This window comes from Strix uralensis, chromosome 20, assembly GCF_047716275.1.
Source record: "Strix uralensis isolate ZFMK-TIS-50842 chromosome 20, bStrUra1, whole genome shotgun sequence".
NCBI lineage: Eukaryota > Metazoa > Chordata > Aves > Strigiformes > Strigidae > Strix > Strix uralensis.
In genome coordinates, this window is record NC_133991.1 from 6,351,369 (window position 1) to 6,368,667 (window position 17,299).

The 17,299-nt window shown below is 64.8% G+C and overlaps 2 protein-coding genes across 3 annotated transcripts; both read right to left on the reverse strand.

Annotated features, from left to right (window-relative positions):
- Positions 1–168: 168 nt before the first annotated feature.
- On the reverse strand, positions 169–10,127 carry LOC141952540 (ras GTPase-activating protein 4-like). Of its 2 annotated transcripts, XM_074890113.1 has the most exons (20): positions 9,985–10,127; positions 5,822–5,878; positions 5,313–5,426; positions 4,903–4,964; positions 4,651–4,783; positions 4,300–4,381; positions 3,983–4,114; positions 3,811–3,902; positions 3,438–3,561; positions 3,177–3,330; positions 2,774–2,838; positions 2,425–2,537; positions 2,169–2,355; positions 1,739–1,876; positions 1,294–1,614; positions 1,073–1,210; positions 861–996; positions 654–774; positions 517–575; positions 169–381 (listed from the first exon to the last, which is right to left on the reverse strand). In XM_074890113.1, exons 1-20 carry the CDS (start codon positions 10,125–10,127, stop codon positions 260–262), a joined length of 2,493 nt encoding a protein of 830 aa, XP_074746214.1. In that variant the 3' UTR covers positions 169–259. The 2 variants fall into 2 exon arrangements, with proteins under 2 accessions (XP_074746214.1, XP_074746215.1); XM_074890114.1 differs by lacking the exons at positions 2,169–2,355; positions 2,774–2,838.
- A 2,159-nt stretch (positions 10,128–12,286) lies between these two features.
- On the reverse strand, positions 12,287–14,479 carry LOC141952547 (uroplakin-3b-like protein 1). The gene is made up of 6 exons (XM_074890131.1): positions 14,404–14,479; positions 13,815–13,958; positions 13,474–13,705; positions 13,308–13,384; positions 12,771–12,900; positions 12,287–12,632 (listed from the first exon to the last, which is right to left on the reverse strand). Exons 1-6 carry the CDS (start codon positions 14,447–14,449, stop codon positions 12,527–12,529), a joined length of 735 nt encoding a protein of 244 aa, XP_074746232.1. The 5' UTR covers positions 14,450–14,479; the 3' UTR covers positions 12,287–12,526.
- Positions 14,480–17,299: the final 2,820 nt, after the last annotated feature.

Sequence of the window (17,299 nt, forward strand, 5' to 3'; positions counted from 1 at the left end):
ACCACTAGCAATGGCACCAGGAGGGCCATCAGTGATGGCAGCAGTGCCACCACCAGTAGCACCACCAAGGCTGCCACCAGCAGAGCTTTAACTGCCCCCCACCCCCAAGCCACCAGCGCCCGGCCCCGTGGGCAGCAGCGTCCCCACCAGCGACGGATAGGACAGGGCCACAGGGTACAAAGTGCCTTTATTGCCACCACTGTGGTCCCCAAGGCATGGGGACACTGACTCCCGAGGGGGGGCCGGGCCACCGGACCCCTCATGTCTGCAGCTGCAGCAGGGTGGGGGTCGGGGGGGCCGGGGGCTGCGCCAGGCGGTGGCAGCCCTCCAGGTCCCCCAGCACCCCGAAGAGCCGGCTCAGCCCCTCGGGCAGGGGGGCACCTGCAGGAGTGGGGGAGCAGCAGTGAGACCCCAAGGGGTCACCCCACAACTACCACAGACCCCCCCACAAACCCCAGGACATGTCCCAACCACAGCATCCCCAGTGCGGTCCCCAAAATCCCACCCCAAACCTACCTTCACACCGGGGGCCGTTTTGGCCATCCTCCGGCTCCAGCAGCTCCCAGTACTTTTCCCTGGGGAAGAGAGGAGAGGGACAGGCCCTTGGTAGGAGCTGGGGGGTGTGGGGGGGCCCCCTCAGGACAGGGGCTCACCTGAGGGTCCCTCGGAGGCCCTGGAGGTGGTGGAAGAGGCGTTGCGCCTCCGCTGCGGGGTCCAGGGGGTCAGTCCAGTCCTGGAGGGTGACACCGTGCCGGGTCCGGTCGCACCCCAGCCCTGCGGGACAGTGGGCTCACGATGGCAGGGGGGTGGGGACACACCACCGGCACCCCCGCGGGGGTCCAGGGTGCCCACCCCGGTACCTGTCCTCTGCCTCTGGTGGCAGCAGCTCCACTTGTCCCCGCGGAAGACACCGGGGTGGTAGGTGCGGAGCACGCGGGGGTTGTTGACACACACCTTGCGCAGGGCTGACAGCCACTGGTTCAGGTCGTTGACACACTGCGGGGGGGGTGGGAGCGGTGAGGGGGGGTCCCAGGCTGTGACACCCCTCTGTATGTGTTCCCCCCGGTCCCACCTTGCACTGGAGGTAGGCTGTCTCCTGCTGCCCGCCTGCATCCATGTAGACCACCTGCATGACGTAGGAGTTCCCGAAGCTCTTCTCCTCCACCTTCTCGGCCGCGAGGATGTCAGCCAGGGCGATGGCGCCGCTACGCTGATGGGGGACATACACACACACACACAGGGGGTCAGGGCCACCCCGCTGCCACCCCCACCGTCCCCCTGGCACTCCCTCACCTCAGCGCCGGGGCTCTTCCCGAAGCTGAGGGCTTCCCCGGTGAGGCAGAAGTGGAGCTTCTTGGCAGCGGCAGCAAGCAGCGGTCCCTTGCCCCGCGTCTTGTGGACAAAGAGTGGCCCCTCTTTCACCACTGCGGTGGGGGGGCCCAGCAGCCGCCCTTCACCTTCCTCCTCCTCCTCCTCTTCCTCTGTCCCCACCAACCGGGCAATGAAGTCCTTCATCTGGGCGATGCCCTGCTGCAGGGCGGGCAGCAGCGGGGCCAGCCAGGACTCCTTGGCCCGCCCGGCCACCGGCTCCATGTTGCCCACCATCTGGACAGCCTGCAGACCCCCAGGGACGGCAGTGTCACCGACCCAGCTCTCCCCACTGGGAAGCAACTGAGCACTCCAAAAAAACCCCACCTGGGTGACACCGCTACCCCCACCACATCCTCCCCGGTCCCACCTTGGCCAGGAGCAGCAGCGTGCGGCTGGTGCGTGCGTCGGCGTGTGTCTCCCGCAGGTGGAAGAGCTTGGGGGTCATGATGGCCGGCGAGAAGAAGCGGAGGCAGAGGAAGCTGGTGACGGCCACGAACTTGGCGTGCTGTAGCCGACCGAGGCGGAGGGAGACGTGTGAGGGTCTGTACCAGAGCAGGACATGCCCGGGCACCGCATACATCGATGCACCAGGGACATGGGGGCTGCCTTCCAGCACCGGGGTTGCTGTCTGGGTGCAGCACGGCCCTGCTGTCCCCTTGGGTCCCATCCCTGGGGGGCTGCCCCCATGCCCAAGAGGGGACCCCATCAACCAAAGCTGGGGACTGCACCCAGTGCACCCCATCCCCTGGGGACATCCCCGATTGACCCCCCCGGTTCCTCCCCTGCCGCAGCCCAACCTGGTGCTGGGGGAAGCGCTCCCCGACGCGCCGGAAGAGCTGCCGGAAAGCAGCGCGGATGATGGGGGGACACGCCGGGGCTGACTTGACGATGGCATCCAGCAGCTCGCCCAGATAGGACTGGAGGTGCTGGCGGCCCTGCTCAATCACCTCACCCTCTGTCTGCACCCGGTGCAGCCCCGAGCACCTGTGGGCACCAGCACCATCAGCCCCACGGCTGGGGTCCCCCTGCCCCACCACCCCGTGTGTCCCTTACCCGACGTCCTTGACCTCCACCTTGCCAGGGTCCAGCTCCACGTACTTCTTCTCCTCGAACACGCGAGTGATGGTGGATCCCAGGACGGTGTGCAGGTACAGCATCCCTGTCACCTGCCGAGGGACCGTGTAGGGGACAGTGACAGGGGGCACAGCCACAGGTTTGGCACCTGACACCCCCAGGCTGCCTGATAAGGGTCACCCAAGGGATTTTCTCCAACCTCCCAGCCCCAGGAGAAGACAAACACAGCCCCACCAGCCCTCCAGTACTCCCCCTGGGAACCAGCCCCGGGAGGGACAGCCCAGAGCCAGGGTGATGTGGGAAGAGCAGGTTTTGGGCAGTGTGGCACCTTGAGGAAGGACTCCATCGACTTTGAGGCCAGAGAGTTACTCCGGAACAGAGTGTTGGGCTCACCTGTGAAACAGGAGAGGGTCTGTGGCCTGGGGGACAGCCACAGGTCACCCACCAGGCAGCTGCAATCATGGGGGACATTTACAGGGGTTGTGCCCTCCATCCCCAGCCATTTCCATGAGAGTTACAGGGATTTCCTAACCCCCAAACCACCTGCTCCTCCACCAACCTCGCCAACCTCAGCCTGTGAGGATGAACCCAACAGGTTCCCACCCAGAGCACTGTGCGATGGCTGAACCTCAACCATCACCCCCCAAAAAATCACCACGCAAGGTCCCAGAGGTTTTGCAGCCCCAGGAGATGGTTGGAAGCTCCAGCTCCACTCCCCGCTCCAGCCTTACAGGGCTTGGCCAGCTCCAGCTCGAAGAGCAGGTCCAGAAACTCCTTGACCAGCCCTTGGCCTAGGAAGAGTCTGACCAAGTTGACGGCGACCTCCTGACGGCACTCGGCTGTGGTGGTTTCATCCAGGAGGGTGACCAGGTGGACTTGGCCGTCCTGGTGGGGAGAAGCACCGCAACATGATGGCCCGAGGGAGATGCATGTCCTGGCAGAGAGCTGGAGGAAGGTGGGTGCCCCACCAGGGCTCTGCACAGACCCCTCACCTGGCGGCCCGACTTCACCTCCTGGCACAGGAGCTGGACCAGGGGCTGGTAGCAGTGAGAGGGCAGCACCGTCTCGTCCCGCAGCCTCACCTGCAGCTGCAGCGAGCCCAGGCTGCCCTGGTGCCTGCAGGAGCACAGGGTGGCGGGGTAGAGGGAGGGAGAAGTACTTCACCAAGCAGGAGGTGGCCCGACAGACCAGGAAAGCCTGTGCAGGCAGGTGTGGCTGCCCTGCACTTGCCCCCTCTCCCAGACAAGGGCATTTCCAGGAGCTGCCCCTCCAAAGGGATGGCACTTCCCAGGAATAACCCCCACTGGGGAATGCCCCTGTGGGCACCACCCCTGTCACACCCCAACCCCCCATCCTGAGACTCACTCGTCCTCCCTCGGCTTGGACTTGTCGGGCTGCAGCCTGAACCAGCCCTCCTCTTGCCCAGCTGCCTCCAGCCCCGGGACACTGAACACCACCTGGGAGGGGAAGGCAGGAGGGGGTCGGGCAGGCAGGCGGGCAGGCCCCCCAGCATCTGTGACGGGGTTTGGGGGCTCACCTTGCCTAGGAAGTCATTCCTGCCAACCAGGTCCCAGTCCCACACCTCCACACACAGCTTCTCCCCTGCAGGCTCAGCTAGCTCGAACTCGAAGGTCTCGTTCCAGCGGGGGTAGCAGGATTTCTTGACCACCTGGAAAGACAATGGCTTCATCCCTCCTCGCTGGGTGGATCCAACGGGCCCCCCTCAGGGACACCAGGCTGGGGATGCTGGGGGACAGGGATGGCTCCTGGCCGAGGTCCAGACTTCCCAGTGGGATGATTTCACCTGCACCACCAGCAGGTTGGGGGATCACAACAAACTGAAGCCACACTCACAGTGCTCTCCTGCACCTTCCCGTTGTAGCGCAAGCGGACAAAGGGGTCGGAGGCGCCATTCCGATCCTTCCTGGCCAAGTCCCTGCCGAGAAGAGGAGGAATTTGCCAGCGACCTCCCAAAATACCTACGGGCACCCACTCCCCTCCTCAGTCCCCTGGCATCTCAAGATGCACGTCCTAAAGCCCAGCAGATGGGGTGGACCCTGCCCCAGGAGCCCTGTCAGCTGTTGGGTGGTGGGGAGGATGCTCTGTGCCCAAGGGAGGATAACTGAGAAGACCCTGATACAGAGGGGAAACTGAGTCACGGAGCTGCCCACGCAGCCTCCTGCCACCCCCGTGTCCCCTCCTCACCTGGCCTCCAGCACGGTGCAGCACAGCACCCGCCGGCTGTCCTGGCTCCCTGGGACCTCCACCCGCAGGTGGATCTCCCCCTGCACCTCCTCGTCGGGGTCCACCTCGCTGAGGCTCATCCAGCCGCTGAAACCTGTGGGAAAAGGGGCCACACTCATGGGGGGGGTCCTCGGGGGGGCCCTCAGGACCAGCTTGTTGCAGGGGTAGGAGACGGGTCCCCACTGGGACCCTCCCAGCCACCCATCCCCCTACCCTTGGGGTGCTCCGCCAGCATGTCCCGGGTGATGCAGACCTTCCCAATAACATCATCATGGCTGGAAAACAAAAACCAGGAGGACATGGCGTGGGATTGCAGCCCCCCCCCACCCCATCAGGCCCCAAGCAGGACACCCCCTGCCAAGCATTTCAGGGGGACAAAGTGCCTTGGGTGTCCTGGGCTGGGGCCATTGTGGTGCTTCTGTTCCCACGGAGTGTGTCAGCTGCCCCTTGCTGCCAGCTAGAAAATAACCTCGGGAAATAACTTCACCCATTTATGTCCCAAAGCACAGCCAGGTGTGGAGTCTCCAGTGTCTACAATGGGGTTGAGCATGCAGGCAGCCAAAGCCAGCAACCTCCCAGTCCCACGCCGAGCCCCCACCACCCCACAGCCAACCTGCCCGTACCTGAGTGCATCCTCATCCATGACGTAGATGGAGACGCTGTGAAAGGTGGGCTGGAGGTGCACCTCGTATTCCTCCCCCCAGAATGGGGACAGCGTCTTCCACACCGTGGCAGTCCTGCAGGGCAGACAGAACTGGTGATAGGGTGGGATGGGGCTCCCTTGCTGGGGCACTCCCCACCTCCCCAGTCCTGGGAGCTTCACAGCTTTTGGTGACACATGGCTGGGGGCAGCACCCACAGTTCTGAACCCTCAGTTGGGGCAGGGGATCAGTCCCTGTCCTGTCTTGTGGCTCTGGGCTGGCAAGACATGGGGTGGCCATGAGCTCTTAGACACCACAGCCTGTGTCTGGAGGAGTAGCTCAGCCCGAAGCAGGGAATAATAACAATAATAACAATAATAATAGTAACAATAATTATAATATTGTGCCTGCAGCAGGGTAGATGGAGGAACCCGCCAGGAGCCGGGTGTGCTGACAGGTTTGGGACCAGCCAGGGACATGGAGCCACTCACCTGATGATGGTCTCATCATCGATCTTCACGATGCAGTACGGGTCACTGCTCCCCATGCTAGAAGGGCACAGCTCTGTCAGCACTGTCAGCCACAGCCCTGGCCCCCCGCCGCAACCCCGTGGGGCTCTCATGGTCATGGGCAACCAAAGCCTTCAGCCCTGGCAAACCCGTCTCACAGAGGTGGGACCTCGCAGGTGCCCCTTGTAGGGACACCCCAGGGCTATGGGGTGCTGGGGCACAGAGGCACCCTCAGAAGCCAAAGGCTTCAGCGGGTGGATTTGGCTACGGCTACAGGTATGTGGTGACCCCGGCTTTGCTCCCAGCCTGGGGAAACACATCCCTGACTGTGTCCGGCCACCGCATCCTGCTGGCAGCTGAAAGCGGCTTTTCTCTTCCAAATCGGAAGATGAAGAACAAACAAAACCCACCCTTCCCCCGAAATGGCTCCAGGCACCCGCAGCCCCATTGCACACACTGGGAGCAAGGCCACAGCAGCCTCCTCCAGCCCTGGGGTGTACCCAGAGCCCCAACACCTCCGTAGGGATGGGGACATCCCTGGGGACACCCCCAGTGACGCAGAGGGTGCGAAGGGCAGGCAGCGTGTGCCATGGTGACCGCAGGCTGTTGGCAGCCACCACAATGCTCTGACACCGTTTCCTCCCCGGGGAGAACCCAAGTCATCAGTCCTGCGTGCTGCTGCCAAAAAAAAAAAATAAATCACCATTTTACAGCTTATTGCCCCAGTTCATCAGAAATGAGGTGACTCAGTTACAGGCAGTGGGGGGGCTCCAGCCAGAAGCAGAGGAGCCGGCAAGACCCAGGTGCTGGCCAAGAGAGTGGAAAGGTTGTGGCTACCGTCCCGCAGGCAGCCGGCGCAGAGCAGCTCGCTCCGAGCACGGTTACTCATTAACGCTGATCCTGGCGGCATTCATCAGCCAGCCACGAGTGCCCCAGAGAAGGGGGGGAGCGCATAGGTGGGGCTTTGGGGACCCCAAACACAGAGCGATTTTCCCATCCCAAAACAAGAGAGGTTGAGAGACCCAGCTGCTCGGTGGGGGATTAAAAGATTTTGGGGTGCTCCCCACCAGGGGGGGGTTTCTCTGGGTTGTGCCTCCCAGGCACCCCCATCACCAGGCACTCCAGGCATTTTGGGCCACGCGTGGTGCTGGCAGCACAGGCAGGTTGCTCGGAGCAGCTTTCTGCCTGCCCGCTCCCATCTCCCACCAGCCTCCTGAGAGGGTTTTAATGAGAGCAGTGGATGAAGCACCATTAACCAGAGCCTGTTGCTGACATTTCCTGCCTTATGCAAACCATGAAGTGGGCAGGAAGCATGCAGGCAGAAAGGGAACATCTGCCTGCCTGAGCCGTGCCCAGCAACGAGGGCAGGCTTCAGATGGGAGCTGCCTTGATGCCAGAAGCAGGAAAACCTTGTCCCCAACATGGGGACGTTTCGAGCACACGGGCTGCTCCACATCCCCTGGGACGCAGGGTGCCATGAAGCTGCCTGTGCAGTACTTGGGTGCTGTGTGCTCCAGGGATTAAAACACAGGGCGGCCAAAATCCATCCTCCACGGGCTGCAGGAGGTGCCCAAGCTGCTGGGGAGCCCACAGTCTGAATCAGAGGGGGATAAATCCCCGCTCCAAAGGCAGACAGGAAACCCAGCACCGCACTGGGTGGCATCGTCTGCATGGCATCACCGTCCCTGGATGCTAACCAGTGCCTGGGAGATGTCAGGGGAAGAGGTTTATAAAACTTTCAGGCTCTCAGTGGGCACTGGGCATCCTGCCGACGCCTCACAGAGCACGGCTTGCTTCAGCCACCCACTCTGGCCCCTTCACGTCAGCACGGGTGGCCACAGGAGGCGAGACTGGGGGTCTAGTGCAGCGGAAGGAGCTAGGAAAGGGGAAGATTGGGCTTTAAAAAGAGGAAATGAACACTGAAGCTTTAAAGATTGATGGCACAGTATAAATAAGGGGGGGGAGGAAATAAACATGCGTGCTTCCCGCAGCCATCCATCCCAGCAGGCAGCACCGGGGGCTGAGGCACTGAGTTTTGTGATTAAAAATTCACTTGTATAGACAGCGGCGCTGCTTCGCCCAGCCCTTGGCACGGCAGACAATAAAATAAAATAAAGCAGATAATTTTTCTTGCTTTCCAGCAATGAAGATGCAGAGGAGGATTTTCCAACACTCAGCTGGGAGGGAGCTCATACTGTCACTGCATCCTGAGGGGGGACAGGGGCAGAGCCCACCTGGGGCTGAGCTGGAGCTGCTGCAGCATGTCCTGCCTGCCTGGGTTTTGGCCCCAGCATTGGGCAGTGACGTGCCGGAGGGCGAAAGCAGGAGCAGGTTTCCTGCCTCTTTATGGGCAGTTTCGTGGTTTCATGGCTGCACAGTGCCCAGCCCTGTGCTGGGCGGGCGCAGGCTTGGAAGGCAAAACCAAACAGCAGCTCCTCTGAACTGGGAGGAGGTGGGAGACCTGTGGGCACAGCGACCCGGAGGCTGGCATGGGGGGCTAAACCCCACTGAAATCACACTGCTGCTGCCCAGGGAGAGGAGGGGGCTGCCAGTGGCACAGCTCCTGGGAACAGGGGGGCACCAGGGGGGTCACAAACCACAGCAACACTGGCCAAATCCTGCTCCTGCAATTCCTTGTGCTGAATCCTGCAAGAGCTGGGGGGGCCCCACAGGGGTTTGGGGGTGCCCCATCACCCATGGGTGCTTGCAAGGAGCGTCTGACCTGCAAACATGCCTGGGGTTGCTGTTGACACCCCGCAGAGGGATTTTCCCTGGGGAAACCGGTGCTGATTCCAGAGGCTGTGCCAGGGCAGAGCAGAGGAACCAGATCTCACAAGCCCCTGTCCACAGGGGAGGGGGACGGCAGCCAGACACGGCCAAGGTCAGGCAGCAGCAGGTGAGCGTGACGGGTCCTGCGCTCGGGTTTCCCTCCCTGCCCAAAGCCGCGTCCCAAAGCCTGCGCTCTGGAAAGCTCCGCTCAAGGCATTATCACACAGCAGCTTTCTGCAACACGCTCTCCTAAAAACCAGAGCCTTCTCACGCTGGTTTGAGCTCCCGGCAGGGAGTTATGCCAAGGGATTTAAAAATCAGGCCCTGACACATGGGATTTAAAAAAAGCAAAAAGAAAAAAAAAAAAAAGTCATGTTTCTTTCCTTGTTTATCCTCTTTTTCCATGACGGCTGCAGGGATTTTTGCTGGTTTTCTAGCAGCCCTGACCCTGCCCGGCTGCTGAGTGCTCCTCTGCTGCCTTGGTGGCTGGGGGCCACCCCAATGCCATCCCTCCATCCCACCCCAACGCTGTCCCCACATCCCACCCCATAAGGATCAGAGCGATGAGAATAATGCTGGGACATGTGGGCAGCCCTTGGGGGGCTGCCAAGGAGGGGAAGCCCGACCCAAGGGGCTGCCAGCAGAACCCCCTGGACTGCAGCCAGGTGGGCTTGAGCCAGGGCTGGGAACGGAGTGGTGACAGGGGCCAGAGCACCAGGGCTCCTCCCTGCTCCTTTTGGGGGACAGCCTTACCGGGGGTCCTGCTTCATGTCCCGGGGTCCCTGCAAAGGACCCAGCTCCAGGGATCAGCTGCAGGAGGGGGAGTGCATGGTGGGGGCTGCCCTGACCCATGGCAGCACAGGGGGAGCCCCCCAAAGTGCTTGGGGTACCCTAAAGCACTGCCGGGGGCACCACACAGCACTGGGTGCTCCTGGGAGGGAACCTCAAAGCCATCCTAGAGGGTATGTCCCAATTAGGGGGGACATCACTCCTGAGGGAGCCCTCAAAGCACCGAGAACTGCTGGGGGCACCCAAGCTAATGTGGGGGGAACCCCCAAAGCAAGGGGGATCCCAAAGCCACCCTGGGGAGAATCCCCAAAGTACACACACTGCTGGGGGGACACCCCAAAGCCATGCTGGGGGGAACCCCCAATGCAAAGGGACCCCAAAGTCATCCTGGAGGGAACCCCCCAAAACACAGGCACTGCTGGGGGGACCCCAAGCCATTCTGGACAAGCCCCCAAAACAAGGGGGACACCCCAAAGCCACCCTGGGGAGGTATCCCCAAAGCGCAGGGACCTGTTGTGGGGGGCAGGGGGGGCTCTCTCCCGGGGTGCTCCCCCTCAAACCCCTGCCGGCTCCCCGGGGACACTCACATGTCCTTGGCAGGCAGGTTCCTCCCCTCCACGATGCGGATGGAGAGCGCGCTCCGCCGCGCCATGGCGAGCGGGAGGGCGGACGGGCGAGCAGCGGAGCCGAGCCAAGCCTCGAACCGGCGGCCACCCTGCCCCGAGCCCATGTGCGGGCCGGCGCCGGCGGCCGCCAATCAAAGCGCGGGGCGGGAGAAGGGGCGTGGCTGGAAGCCCTTTCGCGGTGGCGATTGGGTGAGCCCCTGTGCTGTCAGCCAGGGGGTGGAGCCTGAGCGGGAATGGGCGGGGCTGAGGTGATGTGGGCGGGGCTTGAGCGGGTGTGGGCGGGGCTGGGCGGGCCCGGGGTCACAGCACGCTGCCGCGGGTCCCGTTGGGCCCCCCCGCTCGGTCCCGCTCAGCCCCGGGACCGGCCCCAGGGCGCTGCAGCCCCGGGGGTGCCTGGGCTGGCAATTAAGGACCGGACCCACATTGTGTCCCCGCTGCCCCCGGCTCCCCCCACGAACCTGCGCCCCAAAACCCCACCTTTTGCTTCCTTTCTGAACTCCTTTTTTTTAAGCACTGCCCCCCCCTCCGCGGTTTCAGCACCCCCGGGGGATCCGGTGGCATTTCGGGGGGGGCTTAGTGGCATAAATACAGGAGGGGGGACCCCTCCTGCCAGAGCCGCCTCAGCGCGAGGACTCTCCCGGCACCCAAAGCTGGGCTCAGGGCCGCGCCACAGACACCGCCGGGCCTTGGCATTTGCGCCCGGCGGCCGCGGGGACACTGCGGGGACACAGCGGGGACACTGCGGGGACACTGCGGGGACACTGCGGGGACACAGTGGGTACAGTGCGGGGACACTGCGGGGACACTGTGGGGACACAGCGGGTACACTGCGGGTACACTGTGGGGACACAGCGGGTACACTGCGGGGACACTGCGGGGACACTGCGGGGACACAGTGGGTACAGTGCAGGGACACTGCGGGGACACTGTGGGGACACAGCAAGGACACTGTGGGGACACTCGGGGACACTGCCAGGACACAGCGGGTACACTGCGGGGACACACTGCTCCTCTGCCTCCCCCGCACAGGGGACAGGGTGCGGTCCCCCCCCACCATCGCTCGCACCCCGCCCCATGTCCCGGGTCCAACCCCGCACGTGGCCGGGGCCTCGTGTCCCATCCCCACCAGCACCCGGTGACAGGGGACAAACACCACCACCCCCCCCCCCCCAGGCACTCGGAGCCGCTTTGCGGGTGAAACGGGTGTGTCATTGCAGGGGCCGGGGGTGGGACAGAGCGGGGACTGCGTCTGCCAGATGACACCGTCCCTCGGCAGGTTACTAACCCCCCCCAGGCAGCGTAAGGACACCCTGGTAAGGGCGCTGTGACCATGGATCGGGTACAAATGTGATGCTGCCCTTTGCACAGCGCCCACGGAAAATTTTTTTTTTTATATATATATATATATATATGTGCATCTGTATATGCAGGTGTGTGTACCTGATGTGCATGTGTACCTGCCCCAGCCCCACTCAAAGGGGGGCAGGGCCACCCTGCAGGGCTCTGCATCCTCCTCTTCCTCAGCACCAAGGGGGTCTCATCCTGCCCAGTCAGCAGGATCAGGTCACCCACAACCCCAATGCAGGATCAGGCCCCACGTCCCCCAGTGCAGCATCAGGGACCCCCACCCTGGTGCAGGATCAGGAATGCTGGATCTGGCCCCCCACAGTCCTGGTACAGGATCAGGCCCACCACAGCCCCCCCCCACCCCGTGCAGGATCAGGCCCCCACATCCCTCAGAGCAGGATCAGGGACTTGGGCTGCTGGTCCCCTCTTGCCATCCCGTGGCTAACAGGGGAATATCAGCAGCACCTGGGCAGGATTGGGCCAGTTCTGCCTCCTCTGGTTTTGGGGCAGAGAGAAATCACTGTGGGGTGAAGGAGAATGGGGAGAAACACCCCCCCATACCTCCCTACCCACTCCTGGAGGCATTTCTGTGCCCCTCACCCCAGCGCCGGGGCTGTTGGGGGGGCAGGCTCCCCTCTGCCTCGCGCCCTGGGGAATTTTCCCCATTCGAAGTGGGTGCAGGTGGCACCGCACGCCCCAAGCTGGGTGCGAAAATACTTCTGCCACTCCAGTGCGTCCCTGACCCCCATCCTGCCCTGGGCAGCAGCCGTTGCCCACCCAGGGATGGGGCTCAGAGCCCTGTGTGGGGACACGGGGACGGGGCCAAGGGGCTTTTCCTGGGGGCTGCTGGAGGTGGTGAGGTTTCAGCAGGTGCCATTCCCGGGGGGGGTCACAAACAGGAGGCAGAGGCTGGGCGCAAAGCATGCGGAAAGGCTTTTAATCTCCAATTCCATCGCGGCTCCCCTGGGCTCTGGTCCATGGGGCAACTCTGGCTGTGCCCCCCCTGGCAGTGGGCACTGTGCCACTGACACGGGTGGTGCAATCGTGAGGGCACCCCGGGGAGCGTGGGCTGGCAGGGCCGGCTCGGGAGCAGGCGGGGAGGTGGTGTGGGGCCGGGGGGGGCGGTGGGGAGGCAGCGAAGGGCCGTGGTGGGGTCTCAGAGCCGGGCGGGCGGCTGGTCGTAGACGTGGTGGGTGTTGTACCGTCGCACCGTCACCGCCTCTGGCTTGCTGAAGGTGCTGCTGCCACCGCAGGCATCCGAGCTGGGGAGGGAAGGGGGGGTGTGAGGGATGAGGGTGGGGGCCACGGGGTGCTGGTGTCACCCTCTGATGCTGCTCCCATGTGCCCAGCACCCATCACGGCTCCTGGGTGGTGCGGTGGGACGTGGGGGTGGCACTCACCCCCAGAAGACCAGCATGGCCACCAGGCCGGCCAGCAGGATGGCGAAGAGGATGGAGAGGATGGAGGTGAGAGCGATCATGCCGGCGCTGTGCCCGCTGCCCATCGCTGGGGTGCTGCCGGGCTGCCGGGCTGGGGAGAGAGCGGGAGGGGAGGGAGCAACACACGCACCCCGGGGCGGCGCGGGGGGCCCGGTGTGCTCCTGGGCGATCCCAGTGCGCCATTGCAGGGTGCAAATGCAACGTGCCAACACAGTGTGCAATCCCAGCGGGCCAACGGGCCGTGCAAGCGCAGGATGCAATGGTCGTGAGGAAATGCACCGTGCCAACACGGCGTGACATCGCACGGTGCCATCGTACCCCAGCAGGACCCGCAGCAGCGCCCTGCCTCAGTTTCCCCAGCTGCTCACAGGAGCACTGCACCCCGAGCCGCTGGTGCTCAGCGTGCAGCCCCCCAGGACCACCCCCCCCACCCCACCCCCCCCCCCCCCGGCAGCAGGATGAGTGCGAGGGGCAGGACGAGCACCCCGGCAGCGGTACCTGTCCTCAGGGTGATGGGCTCTGACCAGGCTGTCTGCGCCACGGGCTCGGAGCCCTCCAGGGCAAGGAACTTCACCCTGGGATGGGAAGGGAGGTTGGCCACGGTCCCTGAGCTGGGGGGGGCTGTCAGCAGGCCCGGGGGGCACGTCCCCGTGAGCAGGCTCACCGGTATGGCCCGGGACCGGGCAGGGGGCCGTTGCAGGTGGGTCTCATCTCATCCTTGATGCAGTTGGTCTCGCTGCCAACACGCAGCACCGTGATCTCCCCGGGGGGTTTGGGGCAGGGGTAGTTGAGGAGGGTGGTGTTGAGGGTCATGTAGGCAGGGGCGTTGGTGGGGAACCCCTGAAAAGCCCTCTCCGGGGTCCCTGGCCCCACACTGTTGTTGAAGTTGGGTACAGCTGCAGGGATGGGGACAGGGGTGAGGAGGGACCCCGGGGGGGCAGGGGGAGCCCTGTGCACACCCCTGCCCGGGGCTGCCCCCCCAGGGCCTCGCTGCACCCCACCTACCCTCGGGGACAGCCACCACCAGCCAGATGACGGCACTGTCTTGCACCTTGAAGACGCAGCGGGGTTGCTCCAGCACGAAGGTGGAGGCGGTCGTCTGGCCCCCCAGCTTGGGGCTGGCCAGGGTCGGTGTGTACGACATCTCGTCTGCAGTGACAAGCCAAGGGGGGTGCAGCAGAGGGTCCGGACCGCCCCCACTGCAGCCCCTGACCCACTGGCTGCAGTGGTGCTGGGAGCTCAGTGTGGGGATGGGGACAGGAGGGAGCTGAGCCCTGTGATCCCGGCTGTGGGGCCCCCACTCCCCTCTCGCCCCCCGTTTTGGTCTCAGACACAACGTGTTTCATGAAAAGAGGAAGCAAAGACACCCCTGTGCCACCACCCGCGGAGGGACACCCCTGCGAGACCCCAGAGGACCCCACGCTGTGCCAGCAGACACCAGGGACACGAGGGGTGACCCCCAGAATGGGGGGGGCATCAGCTGTCCTGTACCTCCAGGCTCCAGGGGGGGTCCCGGTGCCCGTGCACAGGGGACCCCCGCAAGCAGGGGACAGCGGGGACCCCCAGCCCAGCTCGATGGCGTTGGCGGACTCACCCAGGCCGTGGGCCGTCGCCAGGAGCAGGAGGAGCAGCGGGAACATCGTGCGGGCGGCTGGGTGCCGAGGGCGGGAGTGCGGGTGGCTGGGCGTTGCGTCCCCAAGGGACCCGCCTGCGGCTGCCAACCGCCCACATTCCTGCAGCGGCCTCAGCCCGTGGCAAACAGGTTGGGCCCGTTTCCCCGGGGAGCATTTCCTATGCCGAGCGCCCGCGGCGAGGCGTGCTGAGAACTGCCACACTCGTGGCACGGGTGGGCAACAGCCCTCACCCAAACAATGGGGCAGAGAGTGCCACCCTAGGGTGATGCCCACCTCGGGGCTCCCCACAGACCCCACCGGTGACAGCATGTGCCCCCCCCCGTCACCAAGTGCCACCAAGCCAAGGTCCCAGGTGGTTTTGGGGGGGCCTGGTGCCACCATCCTCCACAGCTCCAGCCCTGCAAGGCCGGTAGCAGGGGCCTGGTGAACAGAGCACCAAGCTGGGGTGAGAGGAGGGCGGCAGGGGGACGTCGCCCGTGGCTGGACAAGGAAGAGGCAGTTGCAGATGTAAAATGAAAGTTTACTTGACAGGACAGGGAGCGGGAGGCGGGCGGGCAAAGCAGCCCAGTCCCGGGGGGCTGCACCCACAGCCGGGGGGCAGGGTCTGGGGCAGGGCTGGGGGGATGTGGTGGGTCCTGTAGGATCTGTGGGCGAAGGTGCTGGTCCCCGAATCCCGGCGGCACAGGGACCCCCCCACTTTGACGCTGCAGGGAGAGACAAGCAGAGGCGTCAAGCGGGGTCCGCAGGGCTCTGCCGGCCCCCCCCTGCACCAACCCCCGCCGAGGGGCCCTCTCTCCTTGCCAAACTATGACAAACCCCCCATTTAATTCAAAAAAAAGGCTTTTTAAATCTTAAAAAAGTCTCCATCGCTCCATCTCTTTGCTGATGGGGCCGAGGAGGGGGTGTTCTCCTGAGGCCCTTGTGGACATGTCCCCCCGCCCCGAGCGCGGCCCCGCGCAGCCCCCGTACCCCACGGCGCCAAGCACCGTCGCGGCCAGCACGGCCCCCAGGCCGGCGAGGATGGAGGCGATGACGACCACATCGCTGCTGCGGCGCACGGGTGCGGGGTCGATGGTGCTGGGGCTGCTGGCTGGAAGGAGGTGGGATGAGGGATATGGGGGGGACACGGGGGGCTCAGGGGTGGTGCGATAGAAAGGGGAGGCATAGGGTGGCTGGGGGAGTTCGGGGATCGCTGCTGCCCTCCAGGTTTTGGGGTGATGGCATAAGGCTGGTGCTGTGCCACATGCCAGCACCACAGCTGGGTGGGTGCGGGGGACCCGCGGGGGGACAGCAGTGCCACCGGTACCTCTCCGCAGGAGGATGGGGTCAGACCACCTCGTCTCTGCTTTGGGGCCGTGGCAGCCCATCACCAGGAACTTCACCCTGCGGGATGGGTACAGAGGTGACAGCGGCGGGGATGAGCACGCCCTGGACGGGGACTTACCCCAGCCGGGACCTTGGGGGGGTCCATCCCGCCGACCTCACCTGTAGGGCCCCGGGGAGGGCAGGGGCCCGTTGCAGGGATCCCATCCGCCCTGGCCCCTGCACGCCGTGTCACCCCCGACCCTCAGGACAGTGGGGCTCGCTGCCGAGCAGGCGTATGTGGCCACTGCCGTCTCCAGCGTCATGTAGGAGCAGGCGGTGGGCAGCTGCTCGTATAGGGGCACATCAGCCCGGGACGGGGGGTTTCTGAAGGCAGCTGAGGCTGCGTGGCACAGACAGGGGTGAGTGTCTGTGGCGAGGGTCCCCCATGTCCCCCTGCCATGGCGGGGAGTGTGTGCCGGAGCAGTGGGCGCTCACCGTTAGCGAAAGCCACCACCAGCCAGACGGCGTCGGAGGCGTTGGCATGCCGGTGGAAGACGCAGCAGGGCCTCTCCAGCGCGAAGGTGGTGGCGGTGAGCTTCCCTGGCAGTGCTGCGGGGGGCACGCGGGGCACGTAGGGCAGCAGGGCTGGGGGAGCGGGCGGTGAGTGGGGGGACCCCGTGCTCCATGCCGCTCAGCAAGCGCCCGACCCCAGCCCATATCTGCGCCAGGGTCCGTGAGCGCCGGTGCTGGCACAGCGGGGGCTCACGGGGCACCAGCAGTCCCAGCACCAGGGGGACAGCGCCAGTGTGGGGATCCCCCAGCCATACCCACCCCCATAACCTCCTCCCTGACACAAACACCTTGCAAAGTCCCCCGAGGAAAAGACTTTGCAGCCCCTCTGAGCCCCCGTCCCCCTCTGCCCCGTCCCCTCTGGGGAAGTCACCCAGGCCCGTGGCTGCGCCCGTCCCAGCCAGCGCCAGCAGCACCCACGGCAGCTCCATGGTGTCGTCCCGGTGGGGCTGGACGTGTCGCCCTGCTCCGCTCGCCCCGTCCCACTGCCGAGGGGACGAGCCGCCCCACGAGCCCCCGCAGCGGGGACCGCCTGTCCCGAGCAGCCAGGCCCTCCCAGCCCCGCATTCCTGCACCGGCTCTGCCTGCCCGGCGAGACCCTGCGGGCAAAGGGGACCGGCTGCGCCTCCCAGGTCACCCACTGTCCCAAACCTCCCCCCCGGGAGCTGCCCCACTGGACCCCAGAGCCAAGGCACCAGAGCAGGCTGCGAGGATGCAGGGCACAAGCCTGAGATGTGAAAGGGGAAACTGAGGCACAGAGGAGGCACGTTCAAGAGTGTGTTGGCAGGAGTCAGAGGCTTTGCTGGGGCTATGGGGGCAGCTGGGCAAGTGGTCCTGCACCCCCATTTGCCCCACCAGGCCCTGACTCCCCACAGGTGCCCTGTGCCCACCCAGCACCTAGAGCCAGGGCGAGCGGTAGGCCCGTGCCCAGCTGGTTTCGGGTGTAGCCAGCCTGGCCCCGGGGGCGGGGAAGCACTCTGG